Below are 25,903 nucleotides of genomic sequence, written 5' to 3' on the forward strand. Positions count from 1 at the left end.
TTAGGAAGAAATCTCTCATGTATCTATAATATATGTTTGGAGTGAAGCTGAAGCTTTTTAATTTACTGCATGTTTAAGCTTGTTTCGTTCATGCAAATTATATACTATCTTTACTTCGCCTGAAAAATTTTATGTGAGGTAGAGATTTGGTTTGGAAAAGTAGTTTTAGGATATTTCAGACAAGAACAACACAGCCGAGGCCCTTTTGTGATTTACTTATTGTTGTCATTAAGGATAAGAGGTCCTTCGCATCTTGCTTTTGAGTGGCATTTTGATCTTCACTTGAACCCACTGGCATATATATGTTTTCCCCACAAGCACTGTCTCATATCTTGTGCTTCAAATGTGGTATCTTGTCCTCATGGTATATTCTATTACTGTTGTGAGTTGATACTGCATTTGAAATAGACAATTTCATCATAATTGTTTGTGCTGGTGGCTGTGGAATTGTTGTTCCTTATTGTAATCCAGTGTTTAAGATGATCAGTGGACCAATAATTCACTCTCCATTTCCTGTGGCGGATGACTGAGAAAACCACTTACATAATGTAGAAGCGGCTTCTTCTCAATTATGAACTGTATGTTATGTACAATGTCTTGTATGGAGCTATGCTTCCTTCATTATAGTTTCAACTTGGATCTTGTTTCTTGAATGGTATCTGGTGTGGCACTTTAGTTTTTAATTTAAATATTGTGGTATTGAATTGAATTAACGTAGTTTTTATTTGAATATCGTTTTGGTTTTGATTATTGTATCTTTGAGCTGCTATTGTAGTTTTGATTGAATATTGTAGTTTCATAAATAAAATAAAAAGTTGACTGACTTTGATGTATACAGCATTTCTGATCATCTAAAGTTATGTTCCTTGTTCATCTTCTCCTCGTCTTTTGTCAGCTTTCGTGCTTTGTATTTTTCTTGTGATACCTTATTTGTGATTTATGCACAAGGCAAGGAGGGGACTTGTTCGGACTTGGGAGATGGAAGTGTTTTGTAACATATACAATTTTCACATGATATGCTCAATTTAAAGAAAACAAGGTTTTAAATGCTAAAATTCTTTTCGGATAGTTGATGTAAATTTCAAAATGTCTGGCAGGCCAAGAAGGCGAATCTAACAAATGGTACAAATATGAAAAATTTCCCATGAAAAATAACGTGATATCACCAGCCACTGGCAAGAAGATTGCCCTTAATCTATATCATCTCCATTGATATTTCTTCCAAAAATATTACATCTCTAGTACTTTGTGGATGTATATATTTTAAAACGCTGTAATTATTCAAGAAATTTTGCATAAAGATGATTACAATCATTTCTAGAGCTCTTTCAAACAGAACGTTATTTGAGAAAGGAGGAACAAGTACCTATTGAACAAGCTTTTAGCTGCGGTGAGAAAGATGTATTAACTAAACTATCGGTGACAAATTAGCGGAGTAGCTAGACAAGAGATTTGGAAAATCAATATTGTGTTGTGGATGTCTATCCAAATATTTTTTCGTTGTCTGGTGTCAATTTGAACTTTAGCTACAATTAGTTAATGTGCGTGCATTGATTTCTACTAGTAGAGAAGCAAGGTATGCGATAACCTGAGCTAATAGATACTAATAAGGATAAGTAGTCATAAGCAACATATTGATGACATAAATTGAACGTGATCCACTGTCACTCGGCCTGTATACTGTTCATTCCTTCACCAAATTTCCCCTTTCAGTGCTAATAATATCACGACAAAACCGTGGGTTGATAAAAAGTTAAGACACACTGTCCACCCCCTTAAATCGGCAAGCTAAAACGACCTTAGATTATTGTGGAGAACATATCAGAACCTATTACAGAGGAAGTTCACCGCTGTCTGCAATGGTGACTTTGCTTTTAGGTGTTCCACTTTGTCTTCCTTCAGCTTCCATCTTGTAAACGACATCCATTCCAGACAACACCTTTCCGAAGACCACATGTCGACCATCCAACCTACAAAATAATCAAAAACCAGAAGTGCATGCAAGGTTATACCTAATCACAAACAGGTAGGTTTAAATGACGCAACACAAACATCAATAAACATTCGAGATTAGATAACACAACACCGGTACACAAAACTCCAGGTTCTTAATAGTGAATATTTTTTTGAATGGTGAAAGTCTTGTGAATATGGATTTTCAAGAGACTTGGACTTACCATGTAGTTGTGACTGTTGTGATGAAGAATTGTGAACCATTGGTGTCGGAACCAGCATTTGCCATTGACAATAGCCCTGGAAATTAATGAAGAAACAGGTTTACATGCATGCATGAAAACGGAGAATAGTTAGTTAGCCACTTCAACATAAGGAGAAAATCCTACCAGGTCCAGTGTGCTTGATCTTGAAATTTTCATCCGCAAACTTTTCACCGTAAATAGATTCCCCTCCACGCCCATCACCAAGGGTGAAATCACCACCTTGAATCATGAAGCTGGGGATTATTCGGTGGAATTTGCTCCCCTTGAAATGAAGAGGCTTGCCACTCTTTCCAACTCCCTTTTCCCCTGCAATGTAAATTACCATAGGAAGAGGGGAAAAAAAGATCAAGAATGTGAAGGTAACAAAGCGAACTTTTAAGCCATTCTCCAAACTTCAGACAGACTAATAAAATCTTTTTGAATTACCAGCCAACTAAGAGAGAAAAACTACTTGCTTAAGCAAAACTAGGGGAAAAAGAATATAAATACAGGTGAGCTTAAGCAGAGAATAGACCAAAGCATCTAATGCATGAGAATAAATATGAAAGTCGGGTAGAAGCACCTGTGCACAATGCTCTGAAGTTCTCTGCAAGAAAATAGAAAGATAGTGAACAACTAGAGTAGTAATGGTAAAATCTACAAGCTTTCCTTCATATATATGTAACCATACCTGCTGTTTTAGGAACTGTTTTACCAAAGAGACCCATAACAATACGACCTGAAAGAAAGCAAATACTTGAATATTAATCCAAGGAAAATAATGCGACGAAGTGAATTATATGATGACAATCTACACAAACATTGCCCAGAAGAATTATCAACGATTACCACTTTTAAGAGAAAAAGGTGGATTCCTAAATGTTGTGAATGACATATATAAGAGGACATGATATTCATATAATAACAAATAACAACATAACAAGAATACTTGTTTATATGCAAACAACATACCCGAAACACTCGCATATAGTATTCTTTTATTTACTTAATTTACTGTTTATGTATTATTTGGCAATCATCTTTCTTTAGTTGCAAATATTTGTTATCAGGTAAAATAACATTCCATCAAATTAAGCATCCATATAAATGCACCATATAATAAAGGAAAAAGATTACAGTGAAATGAAGGGAAGGAGCATACCGGCAGGTTTACCGTCTATCTCAACATCAAAGTAAACTTTGTGAGTTACTTCTTTCAGATTTTCCTGGGATTTGGCCTGCAGAGAATACTTTCAAGTTAATAGTAGCACTACTTCTCACTCTATCCATCACAAACATAAAAAGTAAAATGTAGATGCACACCCATAGACGGCCCCACATAAACCAGGAAAGTAAGTGCTTATATCACCTTTGAGTGTTCAAGTCATTAGTGCATTTTAGACTGAAAGGGAAATGAATATTGCCAAAAAATGTTTTCAGCAGTAAACTTGAGAAGAGCTTGATATCTTATGACATTGTGGAGCCTATAAATCAGTACCCTGTTTAGCAACCTATGTCCAATCTAGTACTCTATCTACAACCTACATTTAAGCCGATGCAATCATTAACCGAATAGTTGCGTGTAAAGGAGTTAACAAGCTTTGCATGTTCAAGCTAAGCTTGTTATCAGATGAGCTCAAAGGTATGCCGGAACTTGGCTTGTAAAATTCTTGCATAGCTCAAGCTACATTCGACTTGACAACATGGATTCTTACAATTTCTCAAACACGAGCTTTATTCAAGTGAAACAAATTTCTGATGAAATCAACTTCACTTGGTGCATGTCTCACAGGTTTGACAATTATTCAAAGAACCAACTGAAATTTTAAAAAGAAGTTTGAATCAGCTGAAGAAAAAGGAAATGTTCATTTTCTCCAAACTCTTGAGCACCAATTGCTCCACGTGAACAAAACAGGAGACGGAAATGGACTGAGGTTGTGTTTCTGACTTCCTGCCAACAGAAGTCTACTATAATGGGAGCAAACAGAGGAAAGATCAAACATAATGGAGGCTAAAGATCAGCAATAGTGGAGCCAAAGCAGCATGCTTCAAGAAAACTTATAAGCAAAGAAACAAAACAAAATTTAAAAATCAAAATAAGTTTGTTCTTAACAGTACACAAGCAGAACCAAGCTGGGCGAGATTAGCTGATTTAGTAAATTGAGCTTGTGCTCAGCTCGTTCACCAAATCAATGAGTTCAATCAGAATTTAACTAGTGGAATCGGCCTGGGCGAGATCAGCTGATTTAGTAATTGAGCTCGTGCTCAGCTCGTTCACCAAATCAATGAGTTCAATCAGAATTTAACTAGTGGATTCGAGCTTTGTTCCTCACTGTCAGCTCACTTACAGAGCTGCAAGTAAAATAATACAACGTTTATTGTCCAAAAACATAATACAGCTGTTGTAAAACTTTTTTGGAAAATCATCCACCACTGCATCCAGAGCCCAACCATCAAGACTAGCAACAAAGGAATCTATTGTTCCTCTGTATGATCCAGTACTTTTTATACGAATTTAAATCAGATTATATTCCAAAAGAGGATCCATAGACTCTAGAATAATCAATACAGAAACAGTCTCCGTACTGAATCAGCTGACTTTCAGTTATCTGCAGTCTATCAAGCAAGCGACAGAAGATTACGATCTAAACGCAAAATGAAGATTCATACTAATCGATCCAAAAGCAGTTTGGATCACACCGAAATTGCTTATTCGTAACATGAATAACACTCAATAAATCAGTTAATTACAGATCGATCCTAAACTAGCAGTGCTTCATAATCTTTCAATTTGTACATACGATGAGGATCACAAAAGGGAAACTAAATCCTAAACTGCGTAAAGCCGGAGATAAGATTATCAACAGGAAAATGGTTAAGAAAATTGATTACCTGAGCAAGAGCTAGGGTTCCGATCACGACCAAACTGCAGAGGAGAAAAACGGACGGTTGAAATCTCGTCGCAGCCATAATTGCTCGTATCTCCGGTGAGAGGATCGTTGTCAAAGTTGTGAGTGAGAGTCGAAGACTCGATGGAATGTTCAGTGTCGAAGAGTAATTTATTGTAAATACGGAGTTAACAGAAGATCTATGGCAGTAGCCAATGGAAGAAATCCACGTTAACCTGGTGACGTGTTTGTAGATGATACAATTGGGCTTTTGGATATGGGCCCCATTTAGTACGAGGAGTTCTGCTAAATAAAGCCCATATATATATACTGCGTCAAGCCCAGCTCATCTGTGGAAAACCTACTTCATTAAAGGATTTATTTTCCAAGTTTTTTAGTTCTGTTGATTAATATATTTTGAAACCATAAACTTGCATATTTTTTATTCATATGAATTGGTCTTTCATTTTTTTTCTTCTTTTAAATAAAAATTCAACATTCTGTTAGCAAATATCCTATTTGAATCCATCTTTTATATAATAAAAAAAAGGAAGTCGAATAAATCAAGTTAGAAATCATGAATTGGTTGTGGACTTGGTTAAAAGACATAACATATAAATGTTTTATTTAATTCTATTTTATTTGACATGTATGTCCTTCTATTTGGGTATACACAAATAGGTACAAGTAAACACATATATTCTACGCCTACATGGCAATTCATATTCTACACAACATACTTTTCTATGTGACAACTTGCATACTACACAATATCCTACTTAACATCTACGTGGTGACAATTTACATCCTACACAATATCCTACTTAATGTCCTACTGCATTATATCACATAAAATAAGTGTGTCTATTAATTTAACTTTATATAAGTCTAAGTGTAAGTTAAAGGGCATATATGTGAATGTGAAATCATATTAAAGGCATATTTATCCATTTATTAAATAGCATAACATAAAGAAAAAATCTTTTATATTTGTATTTAGAAGTTAAATCCTATTATGTACACAAATACGTCTTATTTCATCATATATTAATGTGTAACATCATCTTCTTCTTTTATATTTTTTTTAAAGCAGAAACAACCTTGATACATCCAAACCATTGAGAAAAGGAGAGGAGTGCGGATAAGTAAACAATTGTGGTGTGTGAGAAAAGTGAGAACGAAAGGGAAAAGAGCATATCAAAAAATAATACAAAGGTCAAATTTCATCTTCTAATTATAAAAATTAATATGATCATCGACAATGCAATTCAACGATCATGAAAATTATACTGCTTTCGAGGACTCGAATAGATTGATTTGAGAGGAAAACAATTCTTAATCAATTCAATTCTAATGGGGATTTTTTCAAGACATAATCGTCGGCCATCTTTTCTCCCTCGTTACGTTGTCTTCTTTGCTTTTCTCTTCCTTGCTCTTACCCTCTTCTTCGAGGTAATATCAAACTCATTATTTTAATTTAAAAAACATAATAGTTTTTTAAGACATTCTAATTTTTTGATGTATACAAAGTTTCTTTTGGGTTAGCTATATTATATGTTTTGCATGTTTTTAGAGATTCACATGGCATTATCAAATATACAATAATAATAATAATAACATGTTTTTCTTTTTTTATCTTATTTTTCTATGTTATTGGCATTACATTAGTAGCTCGGTTAATTACCTGAACTTTTGCTTTATTGGTGCTTTGAATTAGTTCTATAGTTTCTTTACTTTTGATGACATTCTTAGATTGATTTTGGTTTGTTATTTTTCTGGATGATAGGTGGACAACTTAGTTTCTCAGACAAAAACAATTGTTGGTCACAACTTAGAGCCAACGCCATGGCATATATTTCCTGCTAAATCTTTCGATGATGAATCTACTTATTCAAAGGCTTCCACGATCATACAATGCTCTTATCTTACTTGTAGTAGCAGTAGTCATGTCATGGATATTCCTCGAAGCACCAAACCTCAATCTAAATCCCACAACTGCCCTGATTTCTTCAAGAGCATACGTTATGATCTCGAGCCATGGGCCAAGTCTAGGATTTCGATAAACCATGTAATGGAAGCTCAGAGGAATGCAGCTTTTAGAGTTGTAATTGTTGGTGGAAAATTATTTGTAGATTTTTACTATGCTTGTGTGCAGAGTAGAGCTATGTTTACAATTTGGGGAATATTGCAGCTACTCAGGAAATATCCTGGAAAAGTACCAGATGTTGATTTAATGTTTGATTGCATGGATAAGCCTATCATAAATCGAACGGAGCATTCTTCAATGCCTTTGCCTCTGTTTCGATACTGTACAACGCCAAACCATTACGATATACCATTTCCAGATTGGTCTTTCTGGGGCTGGTAAGTACACGAAAATTGCTTCAGTTTATCCAAATGCAAACTACAGTTATGTGAATTTGCATCATACTGGCTATTAATAAGAGCTAATCGAAGCAAAATTACTTACAAGTGATGTTATTGCGTAAAAATGTTTACATTGTCATAGAACTTACACTAAATCTGCAGTAGAACTGTAAGCCATTTTTCATAATAAGTGGAATTAGTTACCTCGAAAGCAAGATATATATCTTATATATTTTGTATCATGCACATTTCGTCTTTGCTGATTTATATTTTCAGGTCTGAAATAAACATAAGACCGTGGAATGAAGAATTTAAAAGCATCAAAGAAGGTTCAAACTCTAAAAGTTGGACAAGTAAGATACCAGTAGCATACTGGAAAGGGAACCCAGACGTAGTTTCTCCTATTCGCTTAGAGTTGCTTAATTGCAACGACACTAAAATGTGGAGAGCACAAATTATGCGGCAGGTTCATGACTTACACATTTGAATGATCAGAATCTCCTTTTTTTTTAGTTTTTGTGTGTACATAATTTTGTTTGTTCTTCATTTTGGTAATTTGAGTCGCTTTATCTTTAAAATTGTGGATATAGAATTGGACAGAAGAAGCAAAGGTCGGATTCGAGAGGTCCAAACTATCAAAACAATGTAACCACAGGTGAGATTTGAGAAGTCCAAACTTATGTAGGGTTCATATTAATTTTCTCTGTATCGTCTGACACAGGAAAAAATGCATTCGTTGCGTTAAATTGTGTTCTTAATAATGCAGGTACAAGATTTATGCAGAAGGCTATGCATGGTCAGTGAGCTTGAAGTATATTCTATCATGTGGTTCTCTTCCCTTGATAATCACCCCACAGTATCAGGATTTCTTTAGTCGCGGTCTGATCCCGAAGAAAAATTACTGGCCACTTCCCCCATTTGATTTATGCCCTTCTATAAAACAAGCAGTTGATTGGGGTAATGCAAATCCATTGGAGGTATATGTTTTTTTTTACGAGTACGTTTGCCCTTCAGAAATAGTCATTCTACCTCCACGATATACGGCCTAGGATAAGGTTTTACATACATTTTACCTTTCTTAGATTCAACCTGTGGGATTTCATTGGCGTTGTTATTGTATACTAGTAAGTTAGATTTAAGATTCTCTCTGTTGTTTTCATTTAGCAATGTCTTTAACTTGAATTATTTTTGTTGAATAGGCTGAAGCGATTGGAAAAGCAGGACAAGACTTCATGGAGAGTTTGAGTATCGATCGGATTTATGATTACATGTATCACTTGATTTCAGAATATGCAAAGCTGCAGGATTTTGTACCTGTTCCACCCTCTTCCGCTCTTGAACTATGTATCGATACTGTTCTTTGTTTTGCTGATGACCAGCAAAAACGATTCCTCAAAAAATCCCTTGTGTTCCCTTCAAATGAGAGTCCTTGCTCACTTCCCAGATAGAAATTCTACGAGTAGTGACGAATTCAGAATTTAAACGATCTGTTGAACACGTTGTATGTGTTTAGTCTAGATTAGCGTGACTGCTTACCAGAGTGAGTTACATAGGAACGAGCAACAAAATGTAGAAGACGAAATACATATAGTATTTGGTTGCCTTCACTGTTTGTACAAGAAATTTTCTGTTTTACTTGAGAATAAACCAATGCAGAAGAAAGGAATTTTACATCATTACACATTCTAATTTCTAGTCTTATTTGTGTATGCTCGTTTGGGATTGAAGCGTAATTATGGTTAGTGAGCAATTTTCTGCATCACTAGAAGTTTATACTTCCCCTTTGATCTCAAAGCTTGTTTAAGGCATTTTAAAGATAAGGCATTTGTATTAGGAAAAAACTGTAGAAAGTTTTAAGATTATTAATCATCATTCAAGAGAAAACGCAACTGTGAAGACGTTTGGAAGCTTTCAAGCTTGTTCAATTACGTTGAATTTATATATATTTCTAGAGTTGTGAACATAATAACAGATTGTTTAGCTAGATACTCTATCTCTTTGTTTTGGGAAATCTCTTGGGAGAAGTTTTTCGCAAGTTAGATCATCCAGGATGCAAAAGATATGTTTAAACTATGTATTTCGTTGATGTAATAATAAAAAAGATTCTACTTTAAAAGAAAAGTCGATCATTCAAGAGAAAAGGCAAGTGTGAACTGTGATTAAATCATCTGAACATGGAATGCGGGCTCTTCTTCACCTCCGTAGTTCATACACTGAGAAAATTAAACGTTGTTTCGTGATCAAAAAAAATTACACGATTACATTTGTCGTTTACATCAAATTATATCATTGTATCACAGGTAAGTCAAAAATTAAGATCAACATATGTCTAATTAACTATGATTTAGCGCTAGGAATATAATATAAATAAAAACATTTGTTTCGTATTTTTAGATTGATGTAATTCATGTAAACATCATATTCATATATAATAAATCGATAAACTTTTATGTGCTCACACTGTAGTGTGATGTTCTCAACATATTTAGTGTTTTTCCTATTTATTCCCTTTTTTAGATTTCACGAAATGAGATATATTATCTAATCGTATTATTCATTATATCATAAATAGTTTATTCTTTTTTTTTTCAGAAGAAGGGATAAAATTTTTGTACAATTTATTTGATTTTTTAGTTATTGGATTATGCTAAATTTATTATTATCGTTGTTGATCTGTCATAATTTATATAAACAAAATTAAACTTAAAGTAATTACGTTGAGTTTTGTTTTTTTTTTGACTTGTTAAAGTTTAAATAAACAAAATTAAATTTATTGTGATTACATTGAATTTGTTATTATTGTTTTTTATCCTTAAATTTTGAAAAAAAAAATTAACTTATTGTGATAACTTGAGTTTGTTATTTGTTTTTGACCCATTATAATTTGAATAAACGAAATTAAACTTATTTTGATTATGTTGAATTTGTTATTGACCCGTTATAGTTTACATAAACAAAAAATCAAATTTATTGAGTTTGTTTTTATTATTTGACCCGTTATAATTTAAATAATTGTAGACTTATAAGCTATTTATGTTTTATATTTATTTCATGAGTTATATATTCATGAATTCTTGAAAAAAATTATATTAAATAAAGTAATATCTGTAATGAATTAAAAAAAATATGAATTTTTAAGGTGACGGATTGGATGAACGTGGAATATTGCAGACTCATTATAGTGGGATAAGGAAAATGGGAAAGAAAACAAGGCATGAAATTAGCCATCAAGGCGTTACCGATATTTGCTAAATTTTGAAAGGACGTCCCCAATTGTCCAAGTAATAATACAGAAAACTAGTGGCAAATGGAGAAGGTTGAGTCACAAGCAATTTTTTTTTTTTTTGTCATCTATCAATTATCATTATTCATAAATAAATGAGTATATTGAGAAATAAAATCATTTAAAAAGTGGTGAAAAAAGGTTTGTGGTAGTCTCAAATCATGACAAATTCATGATTGGCCTTAACCAATTTCCTCTCCCACCACCGCCAAAAAGGAGTTTGGAGCTTAAAAGGTATAAAATATTAACAAAAATTTTAAAATGGTATATAAAATTTTATATTAACTAAAACGATAAAATCTCTAGAACAACAGCGATTTATTCGATCGAAAAAAGTAAAATCATTGCTACTGCAGCGATTTTGTAAAATGTGATTTTTTTTAAAAAAAATTCAAATCGCTACTTTGGCAGCGATAGCGATTTTCACGATTTTCAATTTTTTTTAAAAAAGAATTGTTTGAAAATCACTGCCTTAGGCAACGATTTTCAAAAAAAAAAATTGACAGCGATTTTCAAAAAAATAAATTAAAAAATAAAATTGAAAATCGCTGCCAAGGTAGCGATTTGAATTTTTTTAAAAAAAAAGAATCACATTTTGCAAAATCGCTGCAGTAGCAGCGATTTTGCTTTTGCCAATGGAGTAAATCGCTGTTGTTCCAACAATTTTACCGTTTTGATTAATATAAAATTTTATATACCATTTTAAAATTTTTATTAATATTTTATACCCTTTAAACTTCGGACTCCACAAAAAGAGCATCAAATCTCCTCCCTTTTAATTCATGTGACTTTTGACCATTAAATTATATTTAAATTTGAAAAGGAGATTCTTTTCTTAAATAAAACTAAAAATTATAGTCACACAAACTTAGACTACATGACTAATAAAATGAAATCCACCCACCCACCACAATCCATACAAAATTGTCTCGACTTGTGAGCTTGTTGAACCTATAAACTTTTACTCAATAATTTAATATTTATATGAAGATAAACAAATATTTTTTCTATATTCTAAAAATGATAAGATCCAAAATTCATAAACTAAAGATGATAGTTACTTTCGAGCTTGGGAGATGGAAGAATGGTTAACGATAATGTGGGCTAAGGGGTAGTGAAAATATGAACATGTGGAATGGACACATTAGTTGCATTAGGAAAACAACTAACTCCTCCGTTTTATTTTATATGTCACTATTTTATTTTGCATTTGTATTAAGAAAAGATATAACTTTATCTTTATGTCCTTATTTAATGTTTTCTTAAGTAATTTTATCAATAAATGATAAAATACGAAATTAAATTACAATACACACAAAAAAACAGCTTAAATTTTTTTCTTTAAACTAAGGAATGAAAGAAAAAAGAAAATACGAATAAGAAACTCAAATAATTATAATAAAAGAAGTCAAAAAATAATTTATGTATGAAAAAAAATAAAATATACCTTGAACTTTGATAGAAGAATCATATATACCCCTAAATAATTTTTTTTTTAAAAATTAGAAGTAATAAATATAAATTTAAAACTATTTTTTAAACTTCCGTCAAATGAAGGGTATATGTGAGTCATTTTGTAACGGCAGGGGTATATGTGAGTCGTTTGTATAACGGTAAGAGCATATGTGAGCCACTTTTATAACGAGGGGTATATCAACTCCAAATGACAAAATTGAGGGGTATATCACCATTTTCTCTTTTATAAAATGACAAGTACTATGGTTCATTATTTATAGAAAAGAATGATACATGAAATGAGACAAAAAAAATAATAAAATGCTAGGAGTTTTGAGAAATAACTTTAATAGTCATTAAGAGGATTAATGGTGAAATGAAGAAGTTCGAAGATAAAGTAAAAAATAAAGACGGGGAGGAAAAGCAGATACGTAAACCACCTATAGTCACCATCAACCAAGTTATCGTTATAATAACTAGTCATTATCAATAATTACTAGTACTCATTATCACTACTGACTATTATTATTATTATCGTCAATAGCTACTCAATCATCACAACTCACGCTAACATCAACTATCATCGAACACATCGTCAATACTATTACTAAAATTATCAATTATCCATATCATCAATTTCACCGTCTCAATCACTATTATCAACTATCATTATCATGTCAGTCATACTAGAATAAAAATAATCATTAGCGATATTTAGTTTTAATTGTCACTAAATATGTATATTTAGCGACAATTGTCACTCTTTATATATGTTCCTAAAACCTTTAACGATATTAATTCTAATCGCACTTAAGTAATGTCATAAAAATTTTAACACTCTTTATTAATATCAATATTTAATATCGCTAAAAATTACTTTTATTATAATATCACAACAATAATAATCATCTCTATTATCACAATTATTACCATCGCTATTATCAGTCAATAATATAAATTATTACAATTCACCACTATACATTATATTCACCATCATTAGCGAATATAAAGATTGTATTTTTTTATTTTTTTAAGTAATAACAGTTTTATTTATTTATTAGTAATATTTTTAATAAGAAGAAAGAAATTGGGTTGATTTTGTTGGGAATGTGCGAAGACATTGGGAAAGTAGCTTCTGCGCTCACCGCTTACGTTACGAACTGCGAAAAAGTGCTGCTTTTTTTTATTTGTTTCCCTGCTGTTGGTATTGGACTGGGAATTATTTCAAAAGGAAAAGAGTTTGATATATCCCTCAACTTTGTTATTTAGAGCCGATATGTCCCTACTTGTAAATAAATGGCTCATATATATTATTTTCTTGTAACGAAAATGAAAAAAATAATAATTTAAATTTAAATTTTTATTATTTTTTTCTAAAAAATATAATCCCAAGTAAATTTAATCCTCGTCAAACATATTTTTTTTTAATTTCAATGACTAATTTATAATTATTATTTTGATAATCAAATTTATTTATGTTTCACTAATATTCTTGTAAAACTTATTGTAGATGACCAAATTTTTTCTTCGAATACGAAATTAAATTACAATACACACAAAAAAAATAATTTAATTTTTTATTCTTTAAACTAAGGAATGAAAGAAAAAAATAAAATAAGAATAAGAAATTCAAATAATTATAATAAAAGAAGTCAAAAAATAATTTATTTATGAAAAAAATTGAAATATACCTTGAATTTTGATAGAAGAATCATATATACCCCTAAATAATTTTTTTAAAAAAATTAGAAGTAATAAATATAAATAAGTAATAAATATAAATTTAAAACGAATTTTTTAATTTTCGTTAAATAAAGTGTATATGTGAGCCATTTTGTAACAGCAGGGGTATATGTAAGCCGTTTGTATAACGGTAAGGGCATATATAAGTCATTTTTATAACGATGGGTATATTAGCTCCAAATGACAAAGTTGAGAGGTTTATGAGACGCTTTTCCCTATTTTAAAAGATAAGTAGTTGTCACTGTTGTTCACTAATTAAAATAAAATAAAATAAAATAAAGTAAGAAATATTAACTCTTAAAAGTATAAACATATCAAACAAAAATCCAAGAATATTAAAATATATTATCTATGCTGAAGAAAGTATGTCACAGGCTCACGAGGAAAGCAAATGGTCACCCCACGGCTTTTTACGTCTTCCAACTACTGTTTTTTCAAGTGGTTCATTTGCCATTTCCATATAAAATATAAGGCAATAATACTAACAATAATAATAATAATATATCTAATTTTGTTTCATAGATAAAATCTATAAAGATAGAGTATGTATAAATTTTATTTTTACATTATAGTAATCTCTAATACTTGGTAAAAAAAATTATTAATAAAATTATTCACAAAAAGCATTTCAAGCAATTTGAAATCTATATGAAAATTTTTTAATTAATTTAGTTCGTGCATTATAAAATTAATTTGAAAATAACGGTAGAATTTTGTTTCAAATTTAAAACTCATATTTGAAAATTTGATTTAGGTTAAATAGTCTTAGCACCACAATCAATATTATCATATCACACAAATTTAACCAACAAAAATTATGGTATATTGATAGATATCCCTTTATTATTAGTTTAAAAAATTAAGCTTCATTTCTTTGCTTTACTTATTTAAATATAAAATTATCTTTATAAAATATAAATTTAAATTTTATCGGACTTTATCAAAGTGAGGCCCCATTGTTCCTCTAAATGGTATTAAATAATTAATGCATCAGTCACTTTCAAGCTTCAACACCACCCCTTTCCTCTCGCCGCCTCAATTAGTGAGCCCCCAATTTCCTTTTTACAGACTACTTTCTGTTATGATTTCCCTTTTTTCAAAATCAATAAATTTTAATTACTCATTTTCTCTATTTATTTATTGAAAGCAAATGAACGATAACCCCACAATCTTAAAATTATTTTTATTTAGTGAAAGACTTAAAGTAAAGTGATATCTAAAGTTACTCAAATTTTTTAAAAAATATTTAACTATGCAAATATGTTATTATTCCTCAAAATTATTTCAAATATATTATTAAGTTATTTTTGCGTTAATTTTAAATTTTAAATGGCAGATATAATTACACATTAATTATTGTGTGACACGTATTTATTCAATTTGAAATATTACTTTCTTTTTAATTTAAGTTTTTCTTTGTTTATTTCTCTTACTTTTTGACTTATTTTAGTTTTATAATTTTAATTTTAATTTCATTTCAATTTTTATTTCATCTTCTACCCCAATTTTCATGCTCCCTTCATTTTTTTCTTTATTTCTTCTTCTTCACCTCTCACCCACACTAACCCATACCCACGTCAAGTTGAGCCTCTTTATTTTCTTTTTCTTTTCTTTTTCTTATTTGGTCAAATTTCTTACTTTCCAAAATTATACTATTTTCTAGACTTTGTTGATTTATTGATAACAAAATTAATTATTTTTCTAAGCATAAGAATTCTCCAAACATTGAAAAAGTTTAGTTGAATTTGGATAAAAAAAATTAAATAATGACTACTAATCTCTTGAAATCTAATGAATTTATCACATTGTTCGAAATGTATTAAAATATCTAAATATAATTTTAAAATTGAAGAGATGTAAACTAATAGTAGAATAAAAGAAAGGTGGAGTTGTAGTAAAAAGTGACATTGAAAGTGATAAGTTAATGAAGATGACAATGAATTTTTAAAGAAGAAGGAAGAAAGAAAAAGAAAAAGATAATATTGAGAAAAAGTTAAAATAATAAAAAATAAAAAAATATATTTTATAGTAAAGTTCTTGTAAAAATAAAAGTATGGTGGACAAAAAATGATATAATAATATCATAGAACACTTGTATAGTTTAAATATCTTTTTAAAAATTTGAAATAACTTCAAGTGTCAACTTTATGTATTTTCTGTTTTATTTATTTTACGTGATGATCAAGGATTTGTGGCTCATGTTCAGATTCTCTGACATTTAACATTACCTACAAACAGTTTAAATTTAATCGAATAACTTATTTAGATTTTAAATTATACGTATATTTATATACTTTTTTAATATTTTTTGAAGTAAATAAAATGCACCCCTAAGAAATAATGTGATAAATAGGACGAATTCACTCGCATAATGACGTGTGAAGAAGTAAAGAATATTTTTAATAAAATAATACACATCATTTTTATAAGTCAATATATAATTAATAGTTTAAATATTATTTTGTTAATATATTGACTTTTATTAAATTATATGAATTTTCTTATAAGTCGACAAAACTTTTCAGTTTTTTGTTTTATTTTATTGTCTTCCCTAATAAGTATCTTCTTCGGTGATGCATATTTTTCTCCTTTCACCTATCTTCAATTGTATCAGCTACTTCAGTATCACTATCTCCTTTAGTTATCTCGAAATTCAGTATCAATATTTTATAATTAAATTTAATTTACATATATAAATTTTATCGGGCTAAAAAAGTTTGTTGATACACCGAATAAAACGAAGAAAGAAAGAGAAATAGGAGGTGTAGTGGAGCTCGATGGGATACGAAGAGGGAAAAAATGAATAGTTAAAAGATATAAATTGTGAAGAAGATGGGTGGGAGATGGGTATGGAGGAATAAAAATAAAACCACATTTTAAATTTTTTATTTTAGAAAATGCATTTGTAATTAGTTATTTAGTGTAAATTAATTTTAAGATGTGTTAAAGAAAAATTTGTGAAAAAAATTAATAAGAAAATTAATTATTAATAATATGGTACTGACATGGCTATATTGTTGCATTTACATGACTATAATGTGACAAGTGAGAGTTGTATAATAATTTTATAGTGTTTTTTAATTCACTTCAAATATTTTAAGGAGATATTTAAACTCGAGTTAAATTCTAAAATGAGTTATCCGACCAAATTTAAATATTTTTTTATATGTTTTGTCTATTTTTTTTAAGCTTTATGCATCAATTATTTTAAAATTTTATTTACAATTTTCAAAAAACATTTAAGCTAAAAGATTTTTTTAATTAAACATCTAAATATATGACAAAATTGCTAATATATGACAAAGTGTTTTTTTTTTTACACTTCCAAATTCCAATATTTTAAAATTTTATTTTTTTTCTTAAATGTCATCACGTATATAAAGTAACGAATAAAACTATATCATTTTCATTAATTATTCACACTTTCCTCAATTGGAATATATATGAGGTTGAAGGTTTATCAAAACTAATTCATATAACTAAATGTGATGATATATTTTAAATGATTAATATATTTACAAAGTAATATTTGAGAACACATATAAAAAAAGTTAAATTTTAATTTAAAATATTGAACAAGAATATTATATTATCTATTCAGATGTTTAATTGAAATGAGTTATATTCTTCAACAGTTTAAATTATATTTGCTAAAAAAGTTCTGATTAATGATGTATTAAGCTTTTATTATTATATTTTAAGTACTTTTGTTTTTTAAATCGCTTTCACAAGAAATGCATATTGATTAATTCGATTTAGGAACTTATCGATCAGACGTATTGATTACTTATTTGTAGACATGCTAAATTATTATAAAAACGTTAAAATATTAGCTTATCTATTAGTATCAGTTATTGATTGTTATCGATTTAACCGTTAAGATTTTCATTTTACATACATACACACACAAAAAGACAAATTAAATGAACCATGTACATGAGTTGACAGATTATTTCTTTGCTTAAAAACATTAACACATTATGTAATAATCAAAAGTTTGAAACAACATCACAAACTTTATATATCAAATGATGTAAATATAATTTATCAATTTACTATTCAATTATCAAATAAACATAATTTTAATAACTAATAACTCATTATTACTAAATGAAAAACAATTGGTTAAAATTATGGATTTGAACTATTCACTAATATATTCATAATGTATGTATATTAGTTCACCCAAAATGAATCTTAACTAATTATAAAAACAACGGGATCTAATGACGGAAAATAAATTCCTACTGGCCCTACATATAAAAAATGTTTATCACAAACAAACAAACAAGGATAAAGTAACTGATGATGAAAAATATGTATTGATTTTTTTGGTACATTTTTCTTTTCCAGAGATTTTGTTTGGTGTATAAATAATTCAGATTTTGTATGAATTAAATATATTTTTTTTAGTAATAAAGAAGAGTAGTAGTTATTATATTCCTATAAAAAAGTAGAGATCCTTAGAAACAAAATCCCAATTCTCCTCCACCGCCTTTTCTTCCCTATCTTCTCATTTCTCCTTTTTCTCTCTTCTCTCTGTTACACAGAGAATTCAGTTATGGCCGGAAGCGGTGTCGTTACAGTTTACGGAAATGGTGCTCTCACAGAGACAACCAAGCAATCCCCCTTTTCTGTGAAAGTGGGTCTCGCTCAGATGCTTCGGGGAGGCGTTATCATGGACGTTGTTAATGCTGAACAGGCTCGTATAGCCGAGGAGGCCGGTGCGTGTGCTGTCATGGCGCTTGAGCGTGTCCCTGCTGATATACGCGCTCAGGGCGGCGTTGCACGTATGTCGGATCCCCAGCTTATCAAAGAAATCAAACAGGCTGTGACTATTCCTGTTATGGCCAAGGCTCGTATTGGTCATTTCGTGGAGGCTCAAATCCTTGAGGCTATTGGAATCGATTACGTTGATGAATCGGAGGTGCTTACCCTTGCTGACGATGAGAACCACATCAACAAGCACAATTTCCGTATCCCCTTTGTCTGTGGCTGCCGTAATTTGGGTGAGGCTCTTCGCCGTATCCGTGAGGGTGCTGCCATGATTCGGACCAAGGGGGAAGCCGGTACCGGAAACATCATCGAGGCTGTTCGTCATGTGCGTTCCGTTATGGGTGATATCAGGGTGCTGCGCAACATGGACGATGATGAGGTTTTCACTTTTGCTAAGAAGATTCAGGCACCATACGATCTGGTGATGCAAACAAAGCAACTTGGTAGGCTCCCTGTGGTTCACTTTGCAGCAGGTGGGGTGGCGACACCAGCAGATGCAGCGCTTATGATGCAGTTGGGATGTGACGGCGTGTTCGTGGGTTCTGGTATCTTCAAGAGTGGTGACCCTGCAAAGAGGGGACGTGCCATCGTGCAAGCAGTGACTCATTACAGTGACCCACAATTGCTGGCTGAAATTAGCTGTGGGCTTGGTGAGGCTATGGTTGGAATCAATCTTGATGAAAAGGTGGAGAGGTATGCCAATCGTTCTGAGTGATGATGGTTGTAAGTTTTAGAATGTCTTTATCTTGTTCTTGGATGAGAGCATGTTATACTCTCTGGGAATATGCTCCTTCGTATATTTTAGTTTTTTATTTTATGGCCAGTTGTTATAAACCATTGGAATGGGATGATTAGATCAATTCAGTTATATGCATTTGGATATTCAGCACTTGAAAATTTTCTACTGTTTACCTTGTTTATCAATGAATTTTTCTGAGGATGCACATGTTAACAATACAAGTTTGATTTTCCCCCACCCACCCCAACATTCTGCTCTATCACACTAGCCTCCCTCGTGGTTTACGGTGTTACATTGAACTCGTTATTCAGTCAAATGGATTGGAGAGGAGATGAATGTTCATATAGTGCAACTCTCAACTAGTTTTGGTAGTTGGATTACACCTGATTTTAGTTTTTTGAGGTAGTGTCTGTACCAATATGATGGGACTTGCCTTTCATTATTTACTGCTTGTAGAAGCAGATTCACTGTGCTGATTCCAAATGCACCCTGGGTCTATTCCTGGTGTGTTGAAGTTATCTGTGAATTTTATAGGGACCCTTGTCCTATTCATCTTGGTATTGTTTCGTCATTCACTTATTAAAGCTTCTTGCATTTGATTCTCTAGCGAAAGAAATCGGGTTGCTATTACTAGTATTCTAGTTTGTATACTAGTGATGACTCTGATTATCGTAGCCGTGACAAAGCTTGTTTCTTTCTTTGGGAAATTCTAATGATCTATTGTCATGAAAGAAATAGCTTATATGTTAGGGATACGAGTGTGTTTGTTTATGCCAACTTCCGGCTGTGGTTTGGGATTGTTAACCAGATCTACTATCAATTTCTGCACCAAAAAATTTCTCTGCTGTGGAAAATGTCTGCACTGTTTGTGAATTTCTTGTATCCTGATTATGCTGTATCCACGGCTAGGTTGTTGACTGGCCTTAAGCTACATCATGATGCTCAATTTGTTTCAAAATGACTTTGCAGCATAGCTAACTATGCTCAAGGAGAGCCATTTAGCCTTTTAAAATTATGGATTTTCTTGAATAAAAATGCTATATGTTCACCCTCAGTTTTGGGACATGCACAGATTGTTTTATTTTCTCTCCTACTTCTTGCTGACTCCTTGATTACTATTCTAGTTCTTTTAATTGAAGAGCAATATTTTGTTAGGGACATGAAATGTGGACTGGTCCTGTCCTCCCATTGACACACAAGGGGCACTAGAAACCATATATGTCCTGTCCTCCTTATGTTGTCCCTTTGAGACATGCAAATAAAATTGTACTAGCAAATAGAGAAGACTAGCACAGTAATGCAAGTAGGTTAAAAAGTATATTTGAGCAGAAAGATAATCACAGGTGTTTCCACCAGCTAATACTTTAAATTATTGGAGCAAGTACCTCATTTTGATTTTTACTCATAGAAAGTAGAAACCCCGTAACTTCTTTGTGTCAGAGCAAGAATCCTAGTAACTAGTATCTGATTCAAAATTTTGACATGAGTGGAGTGATGATCTTAATGAATTTTTTAACTTAACCAGTGTTGGACTTCATATTCGGAAACTATCCAAGGAAGAGGTTAGTTCACTACTCTGAGCACTGAAGTGAAACAGAAGGGTTTCCAGGGTAATTATCTATAATTCTCATGAAACAAAGACTAGTGTTAGTTTGATATAAACAACTTTTTCTAGAGCCAATGTCGATTAGTCAAAGGTGTCTGAAATGGTGTGACATAAGATGGGTGTTCACTGGATGGATTAAACCAGTCAAAGGTGTTTGTTATGGTATGAAATAAAAACACTAGTCTATGCACTGCCTGTTATCTAATCTGATTAAAATACATATATCAGATCTTTTCCACGTGAATTCAATGTAAACACACATGTTTGGCCTGTTTTTGAGAAGACTATTACGTGAATTCAATGTAAACACACAATGTATCCCTTTAATTCGAAATGTACTTGGATCACGCACTTGGAGAAAGAAAGCAAAGTATGAGGTTATTGAGAAACGATTATGTTATTGCAATAGTAAACCAACTTATTGAACTTGGAATTTATGTCCATTTACCATATGTATTAATCCAACTCCATCAGTTACAGTCAAGTAGAGGACATGAATCACATGTTGGGTGACTGCAACCTGTTGGGAATGTTTGATGAAATGTCTTCAGGGCAAAGTTATCCGTGGGACTACAATTGTATTCCCTTCCTCTAAACGATACTACAATAACATACACAATGAAATTTCATGATTGGATTTGGAAAGGATGAGGTATACGCAAACCTTGTTCCTACCTTTTTTGGTCCGTCCTACCCTTGACAAATGATTGTATTATGGAAATATATTAAAAATAACGTATATACGTTTTTTGAATTTTATTGTTGGATCCCTTCGTCATTAATTACTATCGAATTCTGATGCACTTATTTTTTAAAAAATTATTGATAAAAAATTATCATGTTTCACCTACAGGATTTTCTTTACCTATCCCAATCAAGAAAAGTAACTTTGTTCAATTTACTTAAATTTGTGAAAGTTACAATTTACAAGCATCACTTTTCGTGTAGGCATAATATATTCTTTCTGAAACAGAGAAATTATATTCCTAAGCAATTCTCAGAATATGGAAACCAAACGTTATGTAATATTCCTACATATAAATTGAACATTAAACAAAGTTTGATACGATAAAAAAATTGGAATTGCTTAGCACCAGTTGAAAAAAAATAATAATGTCTAATGGTAAGCAACATTTCCAGGTTTGCTTTTGCTGGTCAAGAGTATTCAAAGTGAGGGGAGGTGAAATTCCAGAAGATATTAAAAAAGTATTTGAATCATATTCAATGAATGAAACTATGAGTATGGATAGTTTAATTAGTTTTCTGAAGAAAGAACAGAATGAAGTGATCAATGTTAACAGAAAGGCCCAAAATATATTCAATAGCCTCAAACATCTAAATAAGTTTCATAGAAGGGGATTGACTCTTGAAGCTTTCTTTAAATTTCTTGTTGGTGAACATAACTTTGCTCATCAGTCTAAGGTATTAAAAATAATTATTTCAGTTTTGATCTATATGTATACTCGATTTTTGTTTTTTATATCACTTTCGTCTCATTACTTATAACTAACCTTTAATTACTTTCATTTATTTATTGGATTCTTCAGGTCCACCAAAATATGGATGCTCCATTAGCCCATTATTATATTTACACAGGCCATAACTCATATTTAACTGGAAACCAGCTCAGTAGTGATTGCAGTATTGAACCAATAAAAAAGGCCCTAAAGAAAGGAGTTAGAGTGATTGAATTGGACCTTTGGCCTGATATCACAAAAGATGATGTCAATGTTCGTCACGGAGGGTAACTATTTGATCAAATAATTTAACCCAATTTCTGTTCTCTCCCATCGATACAAATACTGAATAACTTTATTCGCGATTTAAAAATTGCAGGACACTAACAACACCTGTTAAACTAATCAAATGTTTGAAAGCCATAAAGGAGGATGCCTTCTCATTTTCTGAATATCCTGTTATACTCACGTTTGAAGACCACCTTCATCCTTATCCACACCTTCAAGAAAAAGTAGCTCAGGTAAAATCAACTTAACTTTATGAACACTTGCAAAATTTCATTTCTTGGTTCGAAGTTATAAATGCCTTTAATCTACCCAAATTACTACATTATGTTCATATATATATATATATATATATATATATATATAATACTCCCTCTGTTTCAATTTTAATTATGTGACTCAAATAAAATTTCAGGATTCAAATTTCTAAGCTTTGACCAAGAGTTCGAACATAGAAGCTTTTGAAACTACTTTACAACTTTAACATATTTAAAAAGACATAAAAAAAATTCCAGTCTTAATAGAACTTGGTCAACTATGAAAATTCTAACTCCGTCACATAAATTGGGACAGAGGGAGTAGCTTTTACTAAGATTTTTGCTCACTTCTTAAGAATGCAGATGGTGAAGAGCACATTTGGGTCGATGTTGTTCATCCCAAAATCGGATATGGACGTGTTCCCTTCACCAAACCAGTTAGTGAAGAGAATCTTGATTTCGACGAAACCACCAACAAAAGATAGCCCTGCGGAATCAGACAATAAGGTTTCACCAGAGAGAGGACGTTCAGAGAATGGACTTAACAATCATAATCAGGTTTAATATCTTCCTATATTATTTTCTTGCTTTTGTTCTGCAATTTTACTTTCTTCCGAGTTTAACTTCTATACATTATCAGTGTAAAAAAAGTTTATATTGTCAAGTTCTCTATAAGATAAGTACTGTTAGAGGCGAATTCAGAATTTTAAAGTTAAACTGGTTCAAATTTTAGGTTCCTAACTACTGTACACTTGCCATTATAAAATTATAAATATTATTTACTTATGTTCTACAAAGTACCAGCAGCAAATACAATTAGAGGAGGGAGACGAAGACGAAGTTCCCAAATATAGAGATTTGATTGCAATCCATGCCACGAAGCACAAAGGTAGTATGGAAAATTTTGGAAGCCATGGAAGTTCTGATAAAGTTGGACGTTGTAGCATGAATGAACTAGCCCTTGAAGCCGCTGTAGCTGAACATAGCCATCAACTTATCCGGTAAATATATAAACTTCAGCTCCATTAGCTCTTTCTTTACTATTACTTGTTTCATCATATTATATATATTACGCCTCAACGCGTTCAGAGCACAAATGAGGGATCATTGGGTTGAGGCATAAATCATAATCCATGTATTTATGAAATGATATTTTGATATATACTTCAGATTTACACAGCGAAATATTCTAAGGGTGTACCCAAAGGGTGCACGCGTTGATTCATCAAACTATGATCCTCTAATTGCATGGCTGCGTGGAGCACAGATGGTTGCATTTAACATGCAGGTCAAGTAGTCTCACTTGCCATATCGATTTTAATTCCTTCAAATAAAAGAACCTTAATAAAATATGACTTACTCCTTGTAACAGGGATATGATAGGTTTCTTTGGATGATGCAAGGATTTTTTCGAGCCAATGGAGGCTGTGGCTATGTGAAAAAACCTGAATTTTTACTAAGTTCTGATGGAGTATGTGACGAAGTTTTCAATTCCATGGCCTTGCCCGTAAAGAAAACTCTCAAGGTTCATAAACTTCAATATACAATATTTACTTGTCAGACTCCACTTTTGTGGGATTACACTTTACTGTTGTACTATTTAGTCACATAAATACCACTTTTTTTTGGCGATTCTGCTGGAGAATATGAATATCATATACTATAATTAATGTCATGCGTAATAGTCATGTTGATAATTAACAGGTAAAGATATACATGGGAGACGGCTGGCGTGCAGATTTCCATTTTAGACACTTTGATTATTGCTCCCCTCCAGACTTCTATGCCAGGGTAAGCTATTTCAATTGTGATATTTTGATTTGTCTGAGTAGTTTTTATAGTTAGTAACTCGGTATATATAAGTTAAACTCTTTGCATAAATCAATAGCACAACATTTCTAGTTGCATTTGACAATTTATCCCAAGAAACAATTGTAATCATGATAATAAAAGCTGCGTTGACAAATTGAGCTAATTTTTATGCAGGTTGGAATGGTAGGAGTACCTGCGGATGCTTGTAACATGCGCAAAACAAAGACAGTGAACGATCAATGGGTACCAATATGGAATGATAACGTAGAATTTGAATTTCCAATTCGTGTACTAGAACTAGCGTTGCTTCGGATTGATGTTAAAGATTATGATCCATCTGGTGAAGATGAATTTGCAGGACAAACATGTTTGCCTGTTTCTGAGCTGAAGACTGGGATTCGATGTGTTCCATTGTATAATCGCAAAGGAGATGTCTACAGATCAGTAAAACTTCTCATGCGTTTCGACTTCACTACTTAATTAATCTTCCTCAATCCCAATCTGTTAAGTTGAAAGTTAGTATAAATAGTTAAGGAAAAGCAAAGACTATAGATGGAATTGTGGGCTCATAGATAATAAGAAAAATTGTATCTAATGGCAAATTAATGATTCAAATCAAATGTTATAATCACACTTTGATTTAATTGTGCAATGTGCCCTGTAGCAAATTATTTGCCAGTTGTCTCTCTCCCTCAAACTCTCGCTCGCTCCTTCTCTCGCTTTTATACAAACACAAACGAATTGCCTCTCTCTCTCTCTCTCTCTCTCTCTCTCTCGTTTTTATACAAACACAAACGAATTGTATATATACACATACTTTCATTTCCTGTCTCTCCTCTCCCAGATCTCGCTCGCCACTCTCCCAGATCTCGCTGCCATCCTCGCCTCTCTCGCTTATACAAACAGAAACGAAATGTATAAATTGTGTTTCTGTTTGTATAAAGCGAGAGAAAATTGTATATACACATGCAAAAATCTATATCTTCATCCTATACACTTATAATAATATAATACAAATATTTTTCTGCCCAATTTCT

The 25,903-nt window shown here is 31.6% G+C and overlaps 4 protein-coding genes across 7 annotated transcripts; 3 read left to right on the forward strand and 1 right to left on the reverse strand.

Annotated features, from left to right (window-relative positions):
• Positions 1-1,579: 1,579 nt before the first annotated feature.
• LOC107023543 (peptidyl-prolyl cis-trans isomerase CYP19-4) lies at positions 1,580-5,375 on the reverse strand. Its single transcript, XM_015224265.2, is given in 8 exon segments — positions 1,580-1,875; positions 1,877-1,970; positions 2,178-2,253; positions 2,343-2,525; positions 2,782-2,805; positions 2,890-2,937; positions 3,361-3,436; positions 5,091-5,375. Coding segments are annotated over 8 exon segments (633 nt in total). The 5' UTR covers positions 5,169-5,375; the 3' UTR covers positions 1,580-1,821.
• A 792-nt stretch (positions 5,376-6,167) lies between these two features.
• Positions 6,168-9,142, forward strand: LOC107022901 (O-glucosyltransferase rumi homolog). Its single transcript, XM_015223476.2, has 6 exons — positions 6,168-6,538; positions 6,873-7,450; positions 7,730-7,919; positions 8,044-8,108; positions 8,220-8,430; positions 8,653-9,142. Exons 1-6 carry the CDS (start codon positions 6,440-6,442, stop codon positions 8,899-8,901), a joined length of 1,392 nt encoding a protein of 463 aa, XP_015078962.1. The 5' UTR covers positions 6,168-6,439; the 3' UTR covers positions 8,902-9,142.
• Positions 9,143-18,361: 9,219 nt separating this feature from the next.
• Positions 18,362-19,650, forward strand: LOC107023284 (probable pyridoxal 5'-phosphate synthase subunit PDX1). The gene has a single exon (XM_015223926.2). The coding sequence runs from the start codon at positions 18,496-18,498 to the stop codon at positions 19,423-19,425; it is 930 nt and encodes a 309-aa protein (XP_015079412.1). The 5' UTR covers positions 18,362-18,495; the 3' UTR covers positions 19,426-19,650.
• A 2,460-nt stretch (positions 19,651-22,110) lies between these two features.
• Positions 22,111-25,510, forward strand: LOC107021827 (phosphoinositide phospholipase C 2-like). Of its 4 annotated transcripts, XM_027917596.1 has the most exons (10): positions 22,111-22,477; positions 22,603-22,799; positions 22,892-23,033; positions 23,418-23,612; positions 23,853-24,055; positions 24,225-24,342; positions 24,427-24,579; positions 24,759-24,845; positions 25,041-25,130; positions 25,225-25,510. In XM_027917596.1, the coding sequence occupies exons 1-10, from the start codon at positions 22,169-22,171 to the stop codon at positions 25,252-25,254; spliced, it is 1,524 nt and encodes a 507-aa protein (XP_027773397.1). In that variant the 5' UTR covers positions 22,111-22,168; the 3' UTR covers positions 25,255-25,510. The 4 variants fall into 4 exon arrangements, with proteins under 4 accessions (XP_027773397.1, XP_015078030.1, XP_015078031.1 ...); XM_015222544.2 differs by having other exon boundaries at positions 25,041-25,510; XM_015222545.2 differs by having other exon boundaries at positions 23,859-24,055; positions 25,041-25,510.
• The last annotated feature ends 393 nt before the right edge of the window (positions 25,511-25,903 follow it).

The sequence above is a fragment of the Solanum pennellii genome, chromosome 6, assembly GCF_001406875.1.
Source record: "Solanum pennellii chromosome 6, SPENNV200".
Taxonomy (NCBI): Eukaryota; Viridiplantae; Streptophyta; class Magnoliopsida; order Solanales; family Solanaceae; genus Solanum; species Solanum pennellii.

Coding starts and splice junctions, on each gene's coding strand:
- LOC107022901 (XM_015223476.2), top strand. CDS start 6,440: ATGGGGATTTTTTCAAGACATAATCGTCGGCCATCTTTTCTCCCTCGT. Junction 7,451..7,729: donor GATTGGTCTTTCTGGGGCTG/GTAAGTACACGA, acceptor TTATATTTTCAG/GTCTGAAATAAACATAAGAC. Junction 7,920..8,043: donor GAGCACAAATTATGCGGCAG/GTTCATGACTTA, acceptor TTGTGGATATAG/AATTGGACAGAAGAAGCAAA.
- LOC107023284 (XM_015223926.2), top strand. CDS start 18,496: ATGGCCGGAAGCGGTGTCGTTACAGTTTACGGAAATGGTGCTCTCACA.
- LOC107021827 (XM_015222544.2), top strand. CDS start 22,169: ATGTCTAATGGTAAGCAACATTTCCAGGTTTGCTTTTGCTGGTCAAGA. Junction 22,478..22,602: donor ACTTTGCTCATCAGTCTAAG/GTATTAAAAATA, acceptor TGGATTCTTCAG/GTCCACCAAAATATGGATGC. Junction 24,343..24,426: donor TGGTTGCATTTAACATGCAG/GTCAAGTAGTCT, acceptor TCCTTGTAACAG/GGATATGATAGGTTTCTTTG.